General features: G+C 38.5%; 2 protein-coding genes across 5 annotated transcripts in view; one reads left to right on the forward strand and one right to left on the reverse strand.

Moving 5' to 3' along the window:
• The window catches only part of LOC133532394 (uncharacterized), a 130112-nt gene that overhangs the window by 79355 nt on the left and 29924 nt on the right, over nt 1-20833 (reverse strand). The window lies entirely within an intron of this gene.
• The window catches only part of LOC133532395 (uncharacterized), a 64614-nt gene that overhangs the window by 17931 nt on the left and 25850 nt on the right, over nt 1-20833 (forward strand). Inside the window, exons 2-8 of one of the 2 annotated variants that reach the window (XM_061871016.1) lie at nt 4-370; nt 1136-1262; nt 1530-1760; nt 14636-14736; nt 17291-17449; nt 17986-18108; nt 19854-19952. In XM_061871016.1, the coding sequence (XP_061727000.1) occupies nt 35-370; nt 1136-1262; nt 1530-1760; nt 14636-14736; nt 17291-17449; nt 17986-18108; nt 19854-19952 (1176 nt within the window). In that variant the 5' untranslated portion in view covers nt 4-34. Of the gene's footprint in view, nt 1-3; nt 371-1135; nt 1263-1529; nt 1761-14635; nt 14737-15153; nt 15257-17290; nt 17450-17985; nt 18109-19853; nt 19953-20833 lie in introns of those variants that run through there. The other variant, XM_061871017.1, reaches the window with a different exon arrangement.

Raw genomic sequence — 20833 nt, forward strand, 5'->3', positions numbered from 1 at the left:
CAGAGCCAGCGGCAATGCTACAGTGAAAATAAAAATGGCGGTCAGGACTAAACTAGTGATCTTAGTGTTAACCTCATTAATAACAAGAAACCTTTGTGACAATGACGTTTTAAAACTCTCAATCGACGACAGCGATCTACTAAGAGGCAGCGGCGAAGAGAAAGAAAACCTAGAAAAAGAGATAGAAATAGAAGACAAATCAGAATTAGAAGAGTACACTACAACAGAATACGCGACAACAGACGCATCGTATATAGTTACTTTTAATGATTTAAGAATAGATACGACAGTAGAAAGTACGACCGAGGACAATGGTGTAGTCAGGACGGCCGTGCCGGAGGATATTTATAATGGCAGTAACATTGTTAAGGTGAGATAGTAAATATTTTGGTCTAGGTGTGATAACATTGATGGAATAGATAGTCAATGGATAGGATAGTGACATGTATATTGTGTACAGAGTAGGCGCCGCTTGTCGCCGAAATTCTTTAACTACGTATTCCTGATGGTAAAACGTGAACGCCAAAGAAGGTCCATCGTTTTTTTTTACGAGGTTTTATTTAAATAAATTGCCCTGTTCGTATGTATGTATGTTAATTTGTTGGTGTGGGTCAAATATTAGAAGCTAACTTTGACCCACTTCCCGATTTACGATTGAGCTGAAATTTGGCATACATATGTAATTCGTATGACAAATATGACAATGTTATATTATGGTACCATCGAGCTGATCTGATGATGCGAGACAGGAGGTGGCCATGGGAACTCTGTGATAAAACAACGCAAACTAATTGTGTTTGGGGTTGTTAGTATTGTCTCTAAGAGTATTAGTTGCACGTGTAAAGAAAAGTACAGTCAGCGATAGAAGCTTATACCAAAAAAAATTTTTTTTCCAAAAACTTATTTTTCATCCATATTTTTAATATGAATTTGCAGTTTTGTCTATGATTCTAACGAACATAGACGTAAAATTTAAACCCATTCACTTACAAAAGTATGAAATTTTAGAATTTACTTTAGAACCGTGGGTACAAATTTCCAAAAAAGTAAAAATAAGACTCAAGAAACTCTTTAAACTACACCTTTCTTCTTTAGTAATTTGTGTTTTTGGCCCATTTATCACGCTTATTTTCAGACAGAAACCACGACTTCACCCCCCACCAGAGCCACAGAGAGCATGGAGGGGATGTCCCCCAGGATAGCAGAGTTCGATGGAGAGGAGACCAAACAACGCAGCCCTAAGCTGACTGAGAGTGCTAGACGTAAGTTTATATTAAATTTAACCAAATGAGAGAAATTTGTGGTGAAGATAAATTTGTATGTTTAATGTACTGAGAACTCAACTTTCTAAGAAAAACAATTCACTAAAGATGTCCCTGTAATACTCGAAGAATTTTCTCCATTGCTCCAGGATCCCAACATCAGGTCCTACAACGAGCACAAGTGTAAATTATACCATCTCAAACAAAACATGATTCCCGATCCTATCTAAAAAAGAACACAACTTCTAGCAGCTTTTCTCTTTCCAGCGGAACCCCAGCCCCAAGACCGGCCAGTCTTCGACCCCTCCCCCACAGAAGCCATTACCCCCCGAGCTACTCTCCGCAACTGGCTTGAGGACCCATGGCTACGAGCACCAGCCGGTCTCTTGGTGCCGCTCAGGTCCTCGGCCTTGGCTCGGGCGAGCGCGGTCTGGGACGACCTCAGCGGGGAGAGCTTGCGGCTGAGCGACGTCGTGCTCGTCGGCTATCATGCTAACGGTGAGGTCACAGGTTCTAACCCCGGCCCTTACACCAACTGAGTTTCTTGAGGATGCCTGGCTGTGACAGCCGGTCTCCTAGTGCCTCTTAGGTCCTCTGCCTTGGCATCTATCAGGGATCGGAACCGGTTTTTTGTAAAAACATCGAAATAACCATATATTTCGGTTTATTTTATACTCTAAATGTAGGACTCAGTTGTGTTTTCAGAATTAGAAATGAAGTAATTAACAAAGAACGAAAAAATACCGTTTTCGTTCCCATACAAAAAATACCGGTTTCCGATCCCTGGCATCTATCTAATCTAATCTATCATGCTAACGGTGAGCGCTATAAGAGAGTTCCCACACCAGCGCCTCCGGAGCGTCGGCGTCTAGTCAACTCTATGGCTGCTGCTCGACGCAACGTCGGCGCAATTGCGCAGCGACATCATTTTCCATAGCGCTGACTAGACGCCGACGCTAAAAAGATGCTAGTGTGGGGCCTAGGGTATCTATGAGGAGTATTCACGAGCACAAAAGTGTAGTCGGCATATGGTTGCTTCGCGCCCTCTTACGTATTGGGCGACAGCAGAGCCCTTCACAGACAAAGCCCTACGATTAGACTACGCTTTGCGTAATCCTCCTGCTAAATGTTACGAGTATCCATCGGCGCCCTTTTTATTAAAAGGTCGAGCGAAGCCCTCCATTCTGACTGAACGCACTTCACGTGCTCGGCGTGCTCCTATATACAAGGTGGCCAAAAAATTTGTGCATTCCCGTTGCCAGAGAGGTTTTGGGCTAATACTGACCAACTTTTACTATGGGACTAACCCCGAAATCGCGAAAAAAAATTCAGGCTGTTTCATACATTTTAGCTGGTCCATTTTCTATGGGAGGGTAAAAATTTTTTTTGCGATTTCGGCGTTGGTCCTATAGTAAAAGTTGCTCAGTATAATCCCAAAACCTCCCTGGCAACGGGAATGCACATATTTTTTGGCCACCTTGTATAGGGAGCCTGCGGCACCATCCTCTAAAGGTCGGGCGGTTCAGACACACAATCAAACCCATACAGTGGCCACCCGAGAATCCTGAAATACTCCCCCGATTGACTGGTTTGGCGATTAAGTTGTAAGGATATAGGTATTTTGTGTAAAGCTCCGAGGATCGTTCGCTCGCTCAACATCTTAAAATTCTTAAATGATCAATCAAAAGGAAAAATAGTCCAAGAATAAGATGATTTTCAGATCCCTATAAAATGATACTCCGATGTCCATCTTTTTTTACCCACGACGGAACGGATGTTTGTGCATGTTTGTGCAAACCAATGTTGCCATTTTTCTCAAAAACTACTAGTCCTATTTTGATGCGGTTTGCAGTGATGGGTTCGAGTTTGATTGGTGCATGTTCTTAGATAGGTGTTACGGTGACTACTCACCAGGGGGCGCTGCAGTAAACATTTATTTGTGCAAAATCACAACTACGAGACCGATTTTGGTACCGTTTTTCATGACCTAATTTCATTTACGCAAAAGAATTTCACAAAAACCCAAGAACAGTGGGAATTTTCTTATGGGATGTGATGAAGTCAGATATTCTTGGTACAATGCCAATGTCATTAATATCTAGAAGAGTTACATTAATTACCTAACGATAATTGCTAATAAGTAAGTACTTTAGTAGGTATCATTGTTCTATTATTGCTTGCCCATACACTATCAATACGTAATAATGACATATGAATAATAGTGTCGTTACATTGCATACTTTTTTAAATGTGGAACAGTCGCCATCAGATATATCGGAGCGGCCGAGATGCTCGCAAATATCTGAACACGCACTCTAACGCCTTGACGATAGCGGCGTGTTCAGATATTTGTGAGCACCTTGGCCGCTCCGATATATCTGATGGTGACTGAACATAAAAATTAAGTTGTTATTCTGTGAATGGTTATATATTTTTATTAAATTGTGTGAGTGTTAATAAAATTTTCAAATCTATTTCAACCAATTTCGATACTAAACTTTGCAAGCAGGTAGATTAATATAGGCACGCTCCGGTTGTGGAATGAGCTCCCTGCCGAGGTTTTCCCGAGGGTCTACAGTATGAGGTTCTTCAAAAAAGGAGTGTACAGATTTTTAAAGGGTCGGCAATGCGCATGTAACACCTCTGGAGTTGCAGGCGTCCATAGGCTACGGTGACTGCTTACCATCAGGCGGGCCGTATGCTTGCTTGCCACCGTCGTGGTATAAAAAAAAATCTAGATGATAATATAATTATTTGGTACGGTCGAGGAATTTAATTTTAGTACCTTCATACAAAACTTGTTTGATCTATTTCGTTTGTTTTAAAAACTGGAGATCTTGACTAATTGCAGGGCTGAGATGGTCGGCTGCTTATCATTTGTCACCATACCTGTCACGTTCTAAAAAGTATGTAAGCGCGAAAGTGACGGGTGATAAAAATGGAACCACGCTGCCACCGCATGACTAGATATACACTTCATGTCATTGTATGTGCAAAGTTTCATTACAATTCAACACGTAGTTTTAAAATGAGAACGAAACTGCCGTTTTAAAAAATAATCTAAGAAATATGTTTTAACCTTTTTTTTTTCACTTAAATGTTACTTTTCTAAGTTATTAATGCGCTATATTTCCAAAAATAAATATTATAGGACATTATTACACAAATTGACTAACTTAGACAACGATATATATAATATATAAATATTTATAAATACTTAAATACATAGAAAACACCCATGACTCAGGAACAAATATCCTTGCTAATCACACGAATAAATTACCAGGATTTGAACCCGGGACCATCGGCTTCGTAGGCAGGGTCACTACCCACTAGGCCAGACTGGTCGTCAAAGTGATAAGTACGTAAGTAAGATAACTACTACATACAAAAACAAAATCTGACGAACTGAGAATCATTTTAGTCGGTAAACAACACCTAGCAGGTGATGTTTTTATAGTACCTATCAGATTCATTCATATTGATTGATTGGTCTGGCCAGATGCGTTGTTGTTGTTATTATCGTGCTTGTCAGTGTTGCCTAGGGTTGCCATGCCACCCATACTACATATAATATATTGGCTACGTGCCAAGTGCAAGGTGGGGTAAGTAAAGCGATCCCAGCGCATAAGGTGGTAAAAATTTGAACTAACTGCGGATAGCGTTTAACATTTCCTACAAGTTATATGGCTCGAAATGAAACTTTAATTTACGATTACTCCTGAAATATTCCTTTTAATTGTATGGTATTCTACCATTGTAATCTGTATGAGACTCAGACGACCAGTTTGGCCTAGTGGGTGGCCCGAACAACCAGACAAACTAAAATATTATTACATCTAACTTTTTGCGATGTATCCCTTGACGACCGGTTTGGCCTAGTGGGTAGTGACCCTGCCTACGAAGCCAATGGTCCCAGGTTCAAATCCTTTCAAATAAGGGCATTTATTCGTGTTGAGCATGGATATTTTTTGTTCCTGAGGCAAGGGTGTTTTCTATTTATTTAAGTATTTATAAATATTTATATATTATATATATCGTTGTCTAAGTACCCTCAACACAAACCTTATTGAGCTTAATGTGGGACTTAGGCAATTTGTGTACTAATGTCCTATAATATTATTTATTTATTTATGAAATGCTTAATATAACTAACGTATTTAATTTGATAATTATGAATACCGTATCCGTGTAAATAGGTTTGCAAATGCCACATATTATGTGATCTTTTTCTGGAAGTTAAGAATGGGTATAGTAAGTTATCCTTAAAAGATGGGCATTCAACATCGCGGACTCATACTCGACAATTATGGGTTTACGCGAAATAGTAAGATACTCGTACAAAAATACTCATAATAATCGGTACATATTATCACGACACCTTATAAAACTAAGTCCCCGTCCGCGTCTGTATGTATGTATGTATGTTCGCGATAAACTCAAAAACTACTGAATAGATTTTCATGCGGTTTTCACCTATCAATAGAGTGATTCTTGAGAAAGATTTACATATAGGTATAATTTGTTAAGGTTTTATGTAATCCGTGCGAAACCGGGGCGGATCCATAGTACACAAAAAATTTTTTAGTATAGTTTCGGGCAGGGTACATTTTTAATACGCATACTCCTCAAAAAATATGTAAAATCGTAGTAAAAGTACGATCTGGCAACACTGGTACTTGTGTTAGTAACTGTACAACCATGAGATAATCTATTGTTTGCAAACGAACAATAACAATCAACTACGCATGCGCGAACCCGCACATGGTTTTTATAGCTCGACGGGCGACGCCACGCTGCACGCCCCGCCGAACGCTCCGCTTCGAGCGTCCACTCAGGCCTAAAGTACATAATAGGCTCACCTCTGGCGTCGAATAAAGGTCCCTATATGACCGTTCATTTTTAAACAAGGTGTTTCAAAAATAGTGGGTATTCATATATCGTATTCTGATTAGGGAAAAGTACAAGATTTTTTATCACGCGAAACATTTTTGGCCTTTGTATGATAGTTAGCCGACTTGGACGACTTTTACTTCTAAAAGAATTACACGTAAAATGTCTAGACAGTTTTTTTTAAAGTTTAGCACATTCATTTATTTAGAATACTTAGGTAACATTTAAGGACAAAAAAATCTGTAAAAACATATTTTTTCAATTATTTCTCAATATAATCCCAACCGAAAGAGACTTGAAGGAACTATCTAGGGACCATCTTGCGACGCGAGATGGTTATAAGTAAGTAAATATACTTTATTGCACCACAAAAGAAAAATTCAATAACAAATTTACAATGTAAATAAAGGTAGCAGGCGGTCTCATCGCTGTGAGCGATATCTTCCAGACAACCTTGGGGTAGCAGGATATAAAAAACAGAAAACTTTAGAAACAGGTAGTGTACGAATACATTACAGGAATAAGAAGATTATACATTATAATTAAATAAAAACGTACCTACCAATAGGTACAAACATACATACATACAACATATAGATTATATATATATAAAGAGTTTATTTTAGTAAAAGAATTATCATCTCGAGCGAAGTTTGACTATGCTATTTATTAAAAAGTCCTACCAGCGCTTGCTTTTCGGAGAAATTTACAGCAGATACATCCTTACCTGAAACAGATAAAACACACAATAAGATAAATGTTAAATACTTATAAAATCCAAACATTTGTTTTTGTAGTATTATAAAACTTAAAAATCGGCAGCACAACCAGCTATGCGGTAGAGACTTTCAAAAATTTGCAGACTCGCCAATATAATATTATCAAGAAAATTCGATTTTGTTAGACACGGGATATCTGTTTTGGGATAAATTTCCCACGCTAGCCCTTAGTGTAAGGCGGAGCGTTCGGCGGGGCGTGCAGCGTGGCGTCGGGCTCATGAGTGATGTGAACAGCGTGCACTAAGGCCGGCCGCTCCTATACGTTTGCATTTGTTTAACATGCACGCCGCACGCCCCGCCCCGCTGCACGCCCAACTTGAGCGTCCACTCAGGCTTACACTTACCCCTGCCACACACACGTAGAGTGGCATGGGACGTAGCGAGGGAAGTAGACAGACGTAGTGTGGGCACATTACTCGTCATGCTCCTCGTCATGCCTGTTTTGTCGGTTATTTTGGCGCGAGTCAAAGGAGCGGCAATACCTAGTGTGGAGCGTCGCGATTAAATGCGTGCGTGTAGAGCAGAGGGCAACATTGCAGCAGCGCGAGGAACAGCGTCAGGTCAGGAGCAGTGGCGGGGTTAAATTCGGATGGACTACTAGCACTTGACATGTGAATTTCTTCGCATTTTTCTTCAAGTTTTCTCATAACGACTTAGACGAAATAGGCGCCCGTCGTCAAGTTACAGAAACACATGGTAGTTCAATATCAAGAGGGATGGTAACCCAGAATAAAGCGCTTTGGCTCCACCGTACAAGGAAGCCCAGATAGAGCTAGCTCATACATATTTGAAAGCTAATACATTACTATTTAAAATTCACCATTCATAACTTTCTTTTTTTTTTTTTTTTATTAAGAAACGGTCGTTTACAATATGCGGTATTATTAACTATTGCATTTTAAAGCTAGACCTACGGTTTCCTTAATTAAATATAAGAGTGCTAGATTTTAAATAGTTTTTTTTGCTACAGAGCATCTGAGTTTTATATATGTATATATAGTTACTGAACAATTATAATAAATTCTAAGCTTACTTAAAATATTTCTATTCTTATTTTATTTACTTAAAAAAATAACAATCTTCTAGTGCGTACCAATTCTATATGAACTATGCTTTACAATTGGTAATACAAGTTGTGTTTAATACAAGTTCGGGTTAAAAAAAATATACAAAATAAATAATTATTATAGGGACATTCTTACACAAATTAACTAAATCCCACGGTAAGCTCAAGAAGGCTTGTGTTGTGGGTATTCAGACAACGATATATATATATATATAATATACAAATACTTAAATACATCCAAGACGACTCAGGAACAAATATCTGTGCTCATCACAAGCCTTATTGAGCTTACTGTGGGACTTAGTCAATTTGTGTAATAATGTGTCCTATAATATTTATCTTATACCTTTAAACGAGCAATTCTTGTATATATATATGTATGTATATATATTTCCGGGAGCTCGGAAACGGCTCTAACGATTTTGCTGAAATTTGGTATATGGGGGTTTTTGGGGGTAAACAATCGATCTAGATTAGTCTTATGTTTGGGAAAACGCGTGTTTTCGAGTTTTCATGCGTTTTTCTTTCGACGCAGAATATGGTCGCTAATTTCGTGTTGCCGGCCACTGTCCGTCTGGTCCAGCGGGTTAAGACGCGGACTGCTAAACGAGTGTTACGGGTTCGAATCTCGCCCGGTGACTAACTTTTTTTTTATATGTTCAAGTTTATATATAATTTTTATTGTTTTAGACAAGTTTAATGTAGTAAAAAAATGCAGATAAGATACACCTATACAACACCATATTACAATAAATAGTTATAACCGAGCAATGCTCGGTCGCCCAGGTACTTATTATATTATTTATTATTTATGCCCTATTCGAACCCAAGACCATCGGCTTCATAGGCAGGGTCACTAGCCCCTAGTGAACCACTTCGCTGCCAATAAGTGTTCAAAATAATCTCATTTTGAATAGCACTAACTTGGCTACTTGCATGAAATCGAAACATAATTCACACAAAAGTCTCAAGAATAACAGATGCAAACGTCATACTTACAAGCATGTCTTTTGTTATTATAATTAATTTAATCATCCTACAGTGACAGATGTGCGAAAGCAAGCGTTTTTTACATGCCAAGGTATTAACTTCACTTCACTTGGTAGCAACTCGAATCTTTTGAGTCTAAATTGAAGAACTCGACTTGTTATTCCGAGGTTTAGAGCTTAAAAAACTTCTAAGTCTTTTAAGTCCCGAGTCGAGTCCTTTATTGAGTCTTTTCTGAGCGCCACTCAAAAGGACTCAAGTCTCCGGATAAAGACTCAGTCAACAATTTTATAGGTTTTACTTAAACAATAGTAAAGTAAATAGGCGTTATTGTATGATTTATATTATGTACATTTATGAATTTCACATAAAGACAACGCATTTCGAAGTTATTTGTAAAAAAATACAAGCTCTCCGAAAAGGACTCAAGTCTCTACAAAAGACTCGAGTCTCTATTAGTTGAAAATAACTAAAGTGCTTTGGTCTCGGACCGTCTAGAACGCAAAATTACTAGTGTAATATTTTGCCTATATCCCTTTTAGTCTACATCGCAAACGGTCTAGAACACAAAATGACCACTTATAGGTAGGTTAGGTTATTTAGTTATCTTTTAATGGCCGAAGGCCAAACCGCACAGAAATAGGAGCCCCGCGGTAGCGGGGCTCCGTCGACATCGCTAACGTAAAGGTAAATCGACGATACGTAGATAAATAAAGGTCTAAATAATTGTAGTCATTTTGTGTTCTAGACCGTTTGCGATGTAGACTAAAAGGGATATAGGCAAAATATTACACTAGTTATTTTGTGTTCTAGACAGTCCGAGACCAACCCACTAGAGTTAAATCTTAATTATGAGAGTTTGAAAAACTGAGTCGAGTCTCAAAGCAGAGGACTCCAGGGACTTGAGTCTTAACCAACACTACTTGTAATTACTTTCTATAAATCGTGCCATTCACGAAGACGCGTGCCTTAACTCGTAAATCACGTAATCTCATGTTATTAAAGGTAAGATTTGACAAATCCCCGCGTCATCGTGAATGACACTAACTATAGATCTTTTCTGATGCACATTAATTCGTGCATTACCTGTTATAAAATCTTACTGTTCTTTATATCCTGCTACCCTAAGGTTGTCTGGAAGAGATCGCTTACAGAGAAGACCGCCTGTTACTACCTTTCTTTACATTGTAAATCTGTTTATAAATTGGTTTTCTTTGTGGTGTAAAAGAATATTTACTTACTTACTAGCCACGGTCACGTCTGAAAATATCAATACGGAAAAAGTGCCAAAAATATGTATACACGGCTTTATTGCCCATTAAGGTAGTGTATACATATTTTTGGTACATTTTTCGTATCGATATTTTCAGACGTGACTGTACTAGACCATTCAGTTGTCATTTGTCATTCCTTCACTTCTATATCGCTCCTAATTAGGGAATGCAATAACCGGGCGTTTTTCATTACCGGTAATTTACCGACGCGAGGTCCCACTAACCGGTTAACCGGTAAATTACCGGTTATACGTTTATGACATAAAAAACATTGATTTTGCATTATTATTGATTGTGTCCTTATTTTCGTCAGTAACCTTTAAACGTAATCAACAGCACGTTATAGAAACATCGACAAAACAAAATAATGAAAATAAACTATAAACATTAAACAAGATATATTTACTAATCATATTAAATAAAAAATCAAACATGTATCATTTCAAAGCGAAATGAACTTGTACATTAAATAAGCAACATCAAACTTTTTTAATTCTTTAAAAATCGCAGTAATCAAAGGGTAACAAAAATTATAACTAAAGAGTGACAGTCGTCATTTAAATGTCATACAAGTTTGCATTTACACATCTATCAATATAATATTGTTATTAAAGTAACTAAAACCGTAATCATCTAGTAAATATAAGAAAAAAAAATTTAACAACAAGATAAGTTTCATATCATTTTAACACTAGTTACTTTAAAATTGCACTTTAAGAGGCCGTTATCGATTTTAGTCGCAAAAATGTCAAATTTATAGATTAAGCGCATGAAATTGTACACCTTTTGTTAACTATTAAAAATAACAAGTACTGGTTTCTTTTAGCACGTCTTGTTATCTTTCATTAGGTATATTAATTTTTTTTTTTTTAAAACAGACTCACTTAATTAATAATGTTTTTTTTCTGATGGACGATTAGGTAAACGCGCGAAAAGCAGTGATTTTGTCGATCTTATTTGTAAATTTCGTTAAGTTTGGACTGCTAAAAATGGTAATTTTGTATTACATATCTCCTGTACTTCAACTTTAATAAACTACATTTTTGTTATTTATAAGAAGTAAAAGTTAGACGAAATCGATTTTCTCCAGAAATTACTTCAAAACAAGTGTCAATTTCTCTGAAAATCAACTTAATTTCAATGTAATTTTGATACTTAAACAATCTACAACATTTGCTGAAACTGTTCTTATACATCATTTTGTTTAATTTACTACCATAATTTATATGAATTTTTAAAAACTATCCCTTCTCGTCACCTATTACCGGGGACGCACGCTTGCGACCTCATTATTAAAAGGCAAGATGAAAAAACGTGCTAATATAAACCAATACTTGTTATTTAGATATTACGTAACAAAAGGTGTACAATTCCAACGACAAAATCTATCAATTTAAAATTTTTGCTCTAAAATCGTTACCGGGCTCTTAAGATAGGAGTTGGAATCAGGAACATGTCATCATCAGATCATTCTGTTAATTATATATAAAATAATGGCGTTTGTTAAATATCTAGGCGATTAATTAGAACGTTGCTTAGACATTCGTGAACGAAATCTTGAACACAAGTTACCAGCGGTAGAAAATGTTCTTTCGCATTCCACACTTGTCGGACACTACAGACTAAAACAAAGGACACTGAACATAGTAAGGCTGGTCGGGTAGGGGTGGCGAGAAGGGAAAGGGCGAGGGATTAGCGACCACTCATTTGTCACAAAACATTGCTTCCTAGTTCCTACTCCGACGAGATCATAAGATGCAGAAAAGTAAGTATTTTAAGTGTCTCTTCGTAATCGTAAACCGTAGTAATTGTTTTTTTTTGTAAGTACGAAGACATAGATGGGCTAATTCAACAGGTTGTTACATTTTTATTTGCCTATACAACGTTCGGTAAATTCCCGGTTACGGCTGGAAATTACCGGTATTTTACCGACTGTAATATTGGTCAAATTACCGGGTAACCGGTTAACCGGTTAACCGGTTAGCATTCCCTACTCCTAATCCCTACTATTTGAACGAGCGTTAGCGAAGATCTCCACTTCAGCTTCGGCAAAAATGTTATTGTCTGTCCGGATGTTATCTACAGTACCCCTAGTGTACATTTATTCGATAGCGAAACGTGACGTACGCGTTTGCGTTAAGTCTCATTTTGAGTTTTCAATACGTCCCACTTGGCGCGCTGTTTCTAAATCCCATACAAAATGAGACAACGCAAACGCGTGCGTCACGTTTCGCTATCGAATAAATTTACACTAGGGGCTCTGGTCGCAATTATCTGCTATAGCGTAAAATTTCCTGAGTAGCTTCGATGACGACGACACCTGGGGGCCCACCGCGAAAACCGAATTTCGCAAATTGCGGGTATCTTTCTCTTTTACTCTCGCTAAGATGTAATTAGATTGACAGAGAATAATGCCCGCAATTGACGAACTTCGATTTTCGCGGTTATAGCCCTGATTCTACGAGGTAAATACTACAAACCAGTTAGTTAAACCAATATTGCAATACACACATTTACTTAATCCAATTATATTACAAGACTTAATTATATTCCGACCGGAACCATACAAAAACATAGGAATGCAAAGATAACCGACCTTGGCGAGTGAATGTAAGTTATGTAAACTAACACGCTCCAGTTAACTCGTATTGGGTTTAGTAAAAACTGGGAGAAAAAGTAACTTAAGATCTGGCTGGAGGCTTAGATTACTGTAGTGTTTAGGTGAAAGGGCATCGATTACAAAAGTACATTGTGTGGTATCGCCGGTAAACAAGAATTACTAACGAGTGCGAATTGAAGCCCGAAGCCTTAAGCGAGGGCCTCATAAACACGAGTTCGTAATTCCTGTAACACCCGTGGCACAGGCAATGATTTTCATCACACTTGTGAGGAAAAAAGGGAAAAAATTAAACTTCTGCCTATTTCGGGGCATTACAGCCCTAGGTCGAATTTTATGATTTGCGGACCGCATCGCCTATGTGGAATAACCTTTTACGAGTACGTGTGATGAAAAGGTTTCTGTGTGTAGGAGATTTACATTTAACAAGCCAGTCACGGAACGAAATTATTTTACAGTACATATATTGCTATTTACCGCACTAGTACGATAATTAGCACATTAAGTAACTGTGTCGAAAATTGAAAGGGTCATATGTACTACAAAACATTGTACTCCCTTCGGTCGTGTTTTAATTTATCGCCACTCGTTACGAATTTTCTATTTTTCGCACTTATATCGTATGTATGTAGATTAAGTAGGAAAGCGGACCCTGGCGCTAGGCCGGGAAAACGCTAGGTTGAAGAGAAGATATCGTATGTACTATTAATGGATAATCTCGCGTATAATTAATTTCAAATACATCCCGACGTGATCATATGGAGTGAGGAAAACTATACACGCCTATGGGAAAATTATACGCGATATAATCCGTTAAATTTGTTTTATCAGCAAAATTATTGAAAAACTGTAACCGGACTACGATTTGAAGTAAAAAACCTCTTTCAGAGTTTGTTAGAAATTTCGCCTATGCCATCTGCGTTAGAAAAACGAAATGATTAATTCTTTCATCACAATCGACACAGTACTTTTTACGCTATGGTGGAACACCGAGAAAGGAGGAAATATCTCTGTAACGTCTAAACATAATAAGAATATGAAGCGTTAGTCGGCGTTAAGGTACAGTAGGTACAGAAAATTGAGTTTTTAAAAAGCTTTTTTGGATCATAATACGGCTGCCATTTTAATAAGCTATCTTGAGGCCTTTTTCGTGGGACTGCATTGATTCGAAATCTGTGGTTTTGTCTTTCGCTGGATAGAAAAAAAATCACGAACATAGGTCAAAATGCAGTTTAAAAATTCGTAAAAAAATATCCACAAAAGCTAAAATATGAAAATCACTTCTAAAAATCAGGGAACGTATTGATTACTTTTTATATTTAAACGTACAAAAAAACAAGATATATCTCTCCGCGCATGATAGGCACGCACTTCCATATAGCTCACACTTAGGATCAGTTAGAGTGAGAGAAGAACACGACACGACACGAAGACACTGACTGGGCCTTAATGAAATTAGAACATTTGTGACGATCCACGGTAAAAGGTACCTTATGGCGGTTGGCGCTTACGTTGCATAGCATGGCATTAGTATTGGAGCGTCGTAAATAACAGCGTAAGCGCCAACCGCCATAAGGTACCTTTTACCGTGGATTTTTGTGATTGTAATATACAGTTACAAGTACAGAAGCCAGTTTTTTCTTTATTTCAAATATTGAAATTTCGTAAGCAGACATTTTTTAAATTCTACGGCTGTGGCGAACAAGCATACGGCCCATGCTGAATAACATAAATTAATATTCACCGTTTGTCACCAGGTATCAACTGGAGGTCCCGTCACAACCTCCAGGGCAACGGCGTCAAAAATGGCTACACGGCTGTATCTGATGCCCTGAACAAGCTCTTGACTAAATACCAGGTGAGTACCTCATCAGAACGCTACCCTTGGTTAAATCTTAAAGTGACGTTACCACCTCCAGGGCAATGGCATCAAAAATGGCTACACGGCTGTATCTGATGCCCTGAACAAGCTCTTGACTAAATACCAGGTATGTACCTCATCAGAACGCTACCCTTGGTTAAATCTTAACGTGACGTCACCACGTCCAGGGCAATGGCGTCAAAAATGGCTACACGGCTGTATCTGATGCCCTGAACAAACTCTTGACTAAATAACAGGTGAGTACCTCATCAGAACGCTACACTTGGTTAAATCTTAAAGTGACGTCACCACCTCCAGGGCAATGGCGTCAAAAATGGCTACACGGCTGTATCTGATGCCCTGAACAAGCTCTTGATAAAATACCAGGTGAGTACCTCATCAGAACGCTACCCTTGGTTAAATCTTAAAGTGACGTCACCACCTCCAGGGCAATGGCGTCAAAAATGGCTACATGGCTGTATCTGATGCCCTGAACAAGCTCTTGACTAAATACCAGGTGAGTACCTCATCAGAACGCTACCCTTGGTTAAATCTTAAAGTGACATCACCACCTCCAGGGCAATGGCATCAAAAATGGCTACACAGCTATATCTGATGCCTGTGAGTACCTCATCAATCATCATAACGATATCCTCGCCATCTCTCCCTTAGTGTTTGTATAGTACAAAGTTATTGTTACTCTGTGGCTGACATGCTGCTTTTATATTTAGCTATATTTTGGTTTATTTTATATATATTTATGTGTATGTTTATGTATGTCTATTTGTATTTTTTATATGTGTATGTTTATTCACTGTAATTGTGTGTGTGAATGTAGGCTTCATAACGTTTTAGCAACGCCTACTTCTTCGATTAACTTCTGTTTCCGCTACCCAAAGGTTATCTGGAAGAGATCGCTCTTTAGCGATAAGACGGCCTGTTGTCTGCCTCTACATTTAATTGTTTCTTTTATTTTTAGGGTTCCGTACCTCGAAAGGAAAAAACGGAACCCTTATAGGATCACTTTGTTGTCCGTCCGTCCGTCTGTCTGTCAAGACCCTTTATCTCGGGAACGCGTGGAGGTATCAAGCTGGAATTTAAATCAAATACTCAGGTCTACAGTCCCTTGGAACTGTAAAAAAATCAAACTTCTAAGCAAACGAAATTAAAATATACAGCCGTTTATAAATGCCGCAAATTTTCGACACTCGCAAGGGAATCAAAACCTACAGGGTACTTCCCGTGAACTCAGAATCTTGAAATTTGGTACGAAGCAACGTATTATACGTATTATAGCACAGATAAAGAAAAATTGCGAATACCGTAAATTTTTGTACGGAGCCCTCGGTGCGCGAGTCCGAATCGCACTTGGCCGGTTTTTTTTTGTATCTTTTTACTGAGGTGTGCCAATAAGTATTCTATCTATCTATCTATCCTCGGTTTCATTTTGGCTACGGAACCCTACTAGTAGCTCTATGAGCTGCTGTGCTGTCCAAGCTTAAAATTTTTAAAATCTCAAAATATATCGTTAATTGAGTCATTATTACAACGAACTCACAATTGTCTTAAGCGCCATATACCCTACTGCCGCTTAAGTTCTTTGTGCAAATTTTTACCAACTTTTTCCAAACAACGAAACGACAGAAAAATTATATCTAACTACCGAACCTGCTCAGAAATTTACACGAGAATCGGCTTAGACATGAAAGAATGAGAATGAGAAAGACATACGAAAGCTGTTTTGGAGAAAATGGAGACTTTTGCTGACGCTCGCTCAAAAAACAATATCTCCCGACACCGTGTAATAACACTTTATGACTCATAAGTGTGATGATTTGATGAAAAATATATAATTTCCAAGCCATTGACCTTTCATTGTCCGCGAAAAATTACGGAAAATAAACATAATAATAAGACTTATACAATGTGCTACAAAAAAACCAATACCGTCACCGTTAACACAACGACATATATTAGGTATTCTACATATGTAGAGTATTTTGAATATGGCCGTCAGAAGACAATAAGAAAGACAGACACGCTGGTTTTAATTAGATGTATTTCAGTGTTTTTGAATAGTCGAGAATTTATAAGATATTATTTATAAAACAATACATAATTGCAGCAAAAGCGTCAAAAAGAAGGCGGTGAATGTGGAAAAAAAAATACTACTCGATTTTCTTCTAAAACTAGTGGCTCTGTGAGCTGTAGACCTCGCAAGCATAGCTTTAAATCGGATACATGTATGACTTCGCCATTAAAAAAAATCCAAAAACTGAATCCACAAAAAAAATTAACCTGCCCACAAAATTTCACGAGAATCGACCTGTAGAGAGTATTCCGACATACAAAAGCATTTATGAAGCTGAAACGAAGGCTCGGTCAAATATCCTCTTTTTATGACGTTGGTCATTTGAGACCTCAATCATATAAAAACTGCTCAGTTGTTTCGACTTTACGATGGAACACGCGACACTATCCACATGGCTAAAAGCAGAACTTCTCATTTTGGTGTCCAAAAAGAAACCCTATAATCCATTTTTCTTTTCAGGGATTGCCAGAAACGAGCGACGGAACAATGCAAGCCCTTATATCAGCCACCAAGCTTGTGCCATATGACAGTGCATTATTTGTATTGACGGATAGAGCTCCTGGGGATCTTCAGAGGCTCCCGTTGGCTGTGAGAGCTCTAGTTGAGAAGAGACTAAAGGTAAGTGGTCCCATACTGGTATCATATGACAGTGTTCTATTTGTATTGACGGATAGAAATCCTGGGGATCTTCATAGGCTCCCGTTGGCTGTGAGAACTCTAGTACGCCATGATTATTCCTACACGGGAACAGGTGACCAAGCAGAAAACTTTATTTTTAGAGTCCATCTAGAACTCTAAGCACCGACTTTGACGTGTCAAAGTGAAGCGATGTCTCATTAAATCAATAAATAGGCAGGATAGGTTCGTTAGGCTGCTTCTGATGTCCGAAAGGCAAACTGTCCAGAAATAGGAGCTCCACGTAGCGTGGCTCCGTCGACTTAGGGAACGAGGCAAGGATCTTCACGTTTTATGTGCCTAGGAATTTCACGATCTGCCTGATCTTACGATCGTTCGCCGGCACATAGACAGAGAAGGCTTGGACTGACACAACCTATATGTTCTGCTCGAAGATAAGATAGAGAACATACGTCTATTTATCACTTATTTTATGGTAACTCTTTCATAGTCAATTTAGATGGCATTTATTTCGACAGGTGTACACGATCTGGACGAACCCATCTCTGCCAGCCTTTGACATAGAACATCAGCTCCAAGGTCTGAAGAACGTCTCCAAGCATACCGAGGGAGAAGTGCTGATGTACACACAGCAAGGCTTGGTAAATGACTGAATTACGGTATATCAATATAAATAAAATAAATATTTTGGGGACAATCGTACACAGATCGACCTAGCCCCAAACTAATTAAAGCTTGTACTATGGATAGGTACATCAGGTGCAGAGAGAGAGGTGACCCCCCCGGCATCGAAATTTATCTCTCACTCTCTCTGCAGCTGACAATACTAGGCGACGACTTTGATAACATCCATAACGCAGCAACAAATATTTGTAATTATCACAAATAAATTCCATTACCAGGACGAGGAATAGTAAATTCTTTATTTACTATTTGACCCCGGGACCGGGAACTCTTGCTTCGTAGACAGGGTCATTAATGACTAGGCTAGGAGGTAGTTAATTTTCCAGCCAGTTTTTATAGTCAGTTTTCTCAATATTTCTGACTTCTGATATAGAAAAACTACCTCACGTGTCCTGGCTTGATTTTTTACTAGGTATAAGTTCGTGTCATCCACGATGACGCGTAGATTTGTCAAATCTAACCTTTTATAACATGACAATACAAGTCAATGCACACATCTTCGTGAATGACACTGTCTATACCTATATCAACGGTATTATTATCATGCGAAAACTCGCATGTGCATCATCGATACAAAGCGGTATTTGATAGATCGATTAAACCTGGCTGTACTTCAGTAGTCTATCTGACTTATCTGCTTCCGGAATATCACCGAAACCTGTCCTTTTGTGGACAAAACCTCTAGGAACTCGATGACGAATGGTCGTATACTGCATTTAAGTAGCACGAGTTTTGCAACATAGTAAAGCACATTATGGACTCTTGTCATTCTACCAATAATTTAGTCCTATAAATGGACTCTCGCAGATCGTAAATGTTTAATAGACTTTCTATTTCCACGTGTATTGTGCAACTTTGTTACCTTTATAGTTAAATATTGGGTCCATTTGTATGTGTCAGAGGTTCAATATAAACTTGTAGGAAGGTAGGGAGAGGGCCAATAGAGAGTACTCTCTCCAGGCGGGTGTTATTATGCCTAGGGACCGAAGTCCACTGAAAGTTGATCGGAAGTTGTATATATAGCAACTGACATTTGGAATTCCGTAAGCGTGATGTAGGTTTCTACCAAATTGCGTTCTAGGTTATTAACGCCATCATCTTGCTAGCGTTGTGCCACGGGATCGCTTAGGGAGGTGGAGGCCTAGCTAATATGACAATCGTACAACAAACGCCAAACAAAAAGAAGAAAATTATCGGGATGACAGATACATTATTTAAGTTTCAATTGACGTTTTCTATCAACGATTCTGATCCTAACTAAGCCCTATAAGGTTCTAATGATTACGAAAGTGATTTCACTTCTGATCATCCAACCAGAGAGAGGAGAAATTAGGCTTCATTGGGATTAGGCGTTTTTCTTACGTTGTTATCCTTCACCGAGCGACTGGTGTATTTGAAAATGACATTTCGTGTATAAAATCGATGTACTCATTGGTAAATTGGCATGAACCGAGGTTCGAACCCGTGATCTCCAGTTTGAAATTCGGAAGCTGTGCAGCTAGGTTACCAACTCGACGATTTCGAACTACATACAACTTCGGGCGCGGAAGACTGCTTTCCCGCTCAGTTATACAATGAAGAATAGTTATGAAATAGTCCAATGCGATAAAAGTGCGAAAAATAGGAAATAAGCAACGAGTGGCGATAAATTAGAACCGACACGAGTAGAGGTAGTTATGTAATAGTATAATATTTTTGACAGGACATGGGATTAAGCGATATGGACCGAATGCAATTGGAGGTTCAGGCGCAGCCGCGACAGGCCAGACTCAACACTATTGAAGAGGACGAGAAATTTGAAGTAAGATGCAATACCTAATCCTTCTAATTGTTAGACCTTGGTCCTTTTTATTACAAGCGTTTATTTAACTTGCCATGTGCCATTTTAACCCACTTCCCAATATTATGGTACCATCGAGTTGATCTGATGATGGATACAGGAGGTGACCATAGGAACTATGTGATGAAAGAACGCAACCTAATTGTGTTTGGGGTTTTTAGAATTCTCTCGATGAATATTAGTTGCCTTTGGTAAGAAAAGTACAGTCAGCTTGTACTAAAATGTAATTTTGGCCAAAACCTTATTACAATCTTTTAACTTCTTATTTTATATCTTCGTATTGTATTTAACTGTGTAGGAACCAATCGTTTTTGTAAGGGCGCTTTACTCGGCGGCGTAGCGTATGTGTTTGCCGCCCGGGGCCGATCAGAAATTTGCCGCCCCAATTAATGATCAATATCACTTAGTCAGGTCATAAGTTCTGTCACAAAGATTTTTACTGATAAAAAAAATATAGATACAGTTTTGCATTAAGTATTCATTTTTTTATACTACGTCGGTGGCAAACAAGCATATGGCCCGCCTGATGGTAAGCAGTCTCCGTAGCCTATGTACGCCTGCAACTCTAGAGGAGTTACATGCGCGTTGACGACCCTAACACTCCGCACCCTCACTGAGGTCTGCCAACCTTACTCACCGGCAGGAACACAACACTAATCATAATAATAAATGAGTAGGGTCTAGTCTTATTTGGTTGCGGTTTTCTGTAAGGTGGAGGTACTTCCCCAGTTGGGCTCTGCTCTAGATCTGGAATGTCATCCGCTATTCTGTGCCCTACCACACAGAGCGAGATGACTTTCACAATGCCCATACCTCTCTTTTGGACGTAGTTTAAGGACGGA

Source organism: Cydia pomonella, chromosome 27, assembly GCF_033807575.1.
Source record: "Cydia pomonella isolate Wapato2018A chromosome 27, ilCydPomo1, whole genome shotgun sequence".
NCBI classification, from domain to species: Eukaryota; Metazoa; Arthropoda; class Insecta; order Lepidoptera; family Tortricidae; genus Cydia; species Cydia pomonella.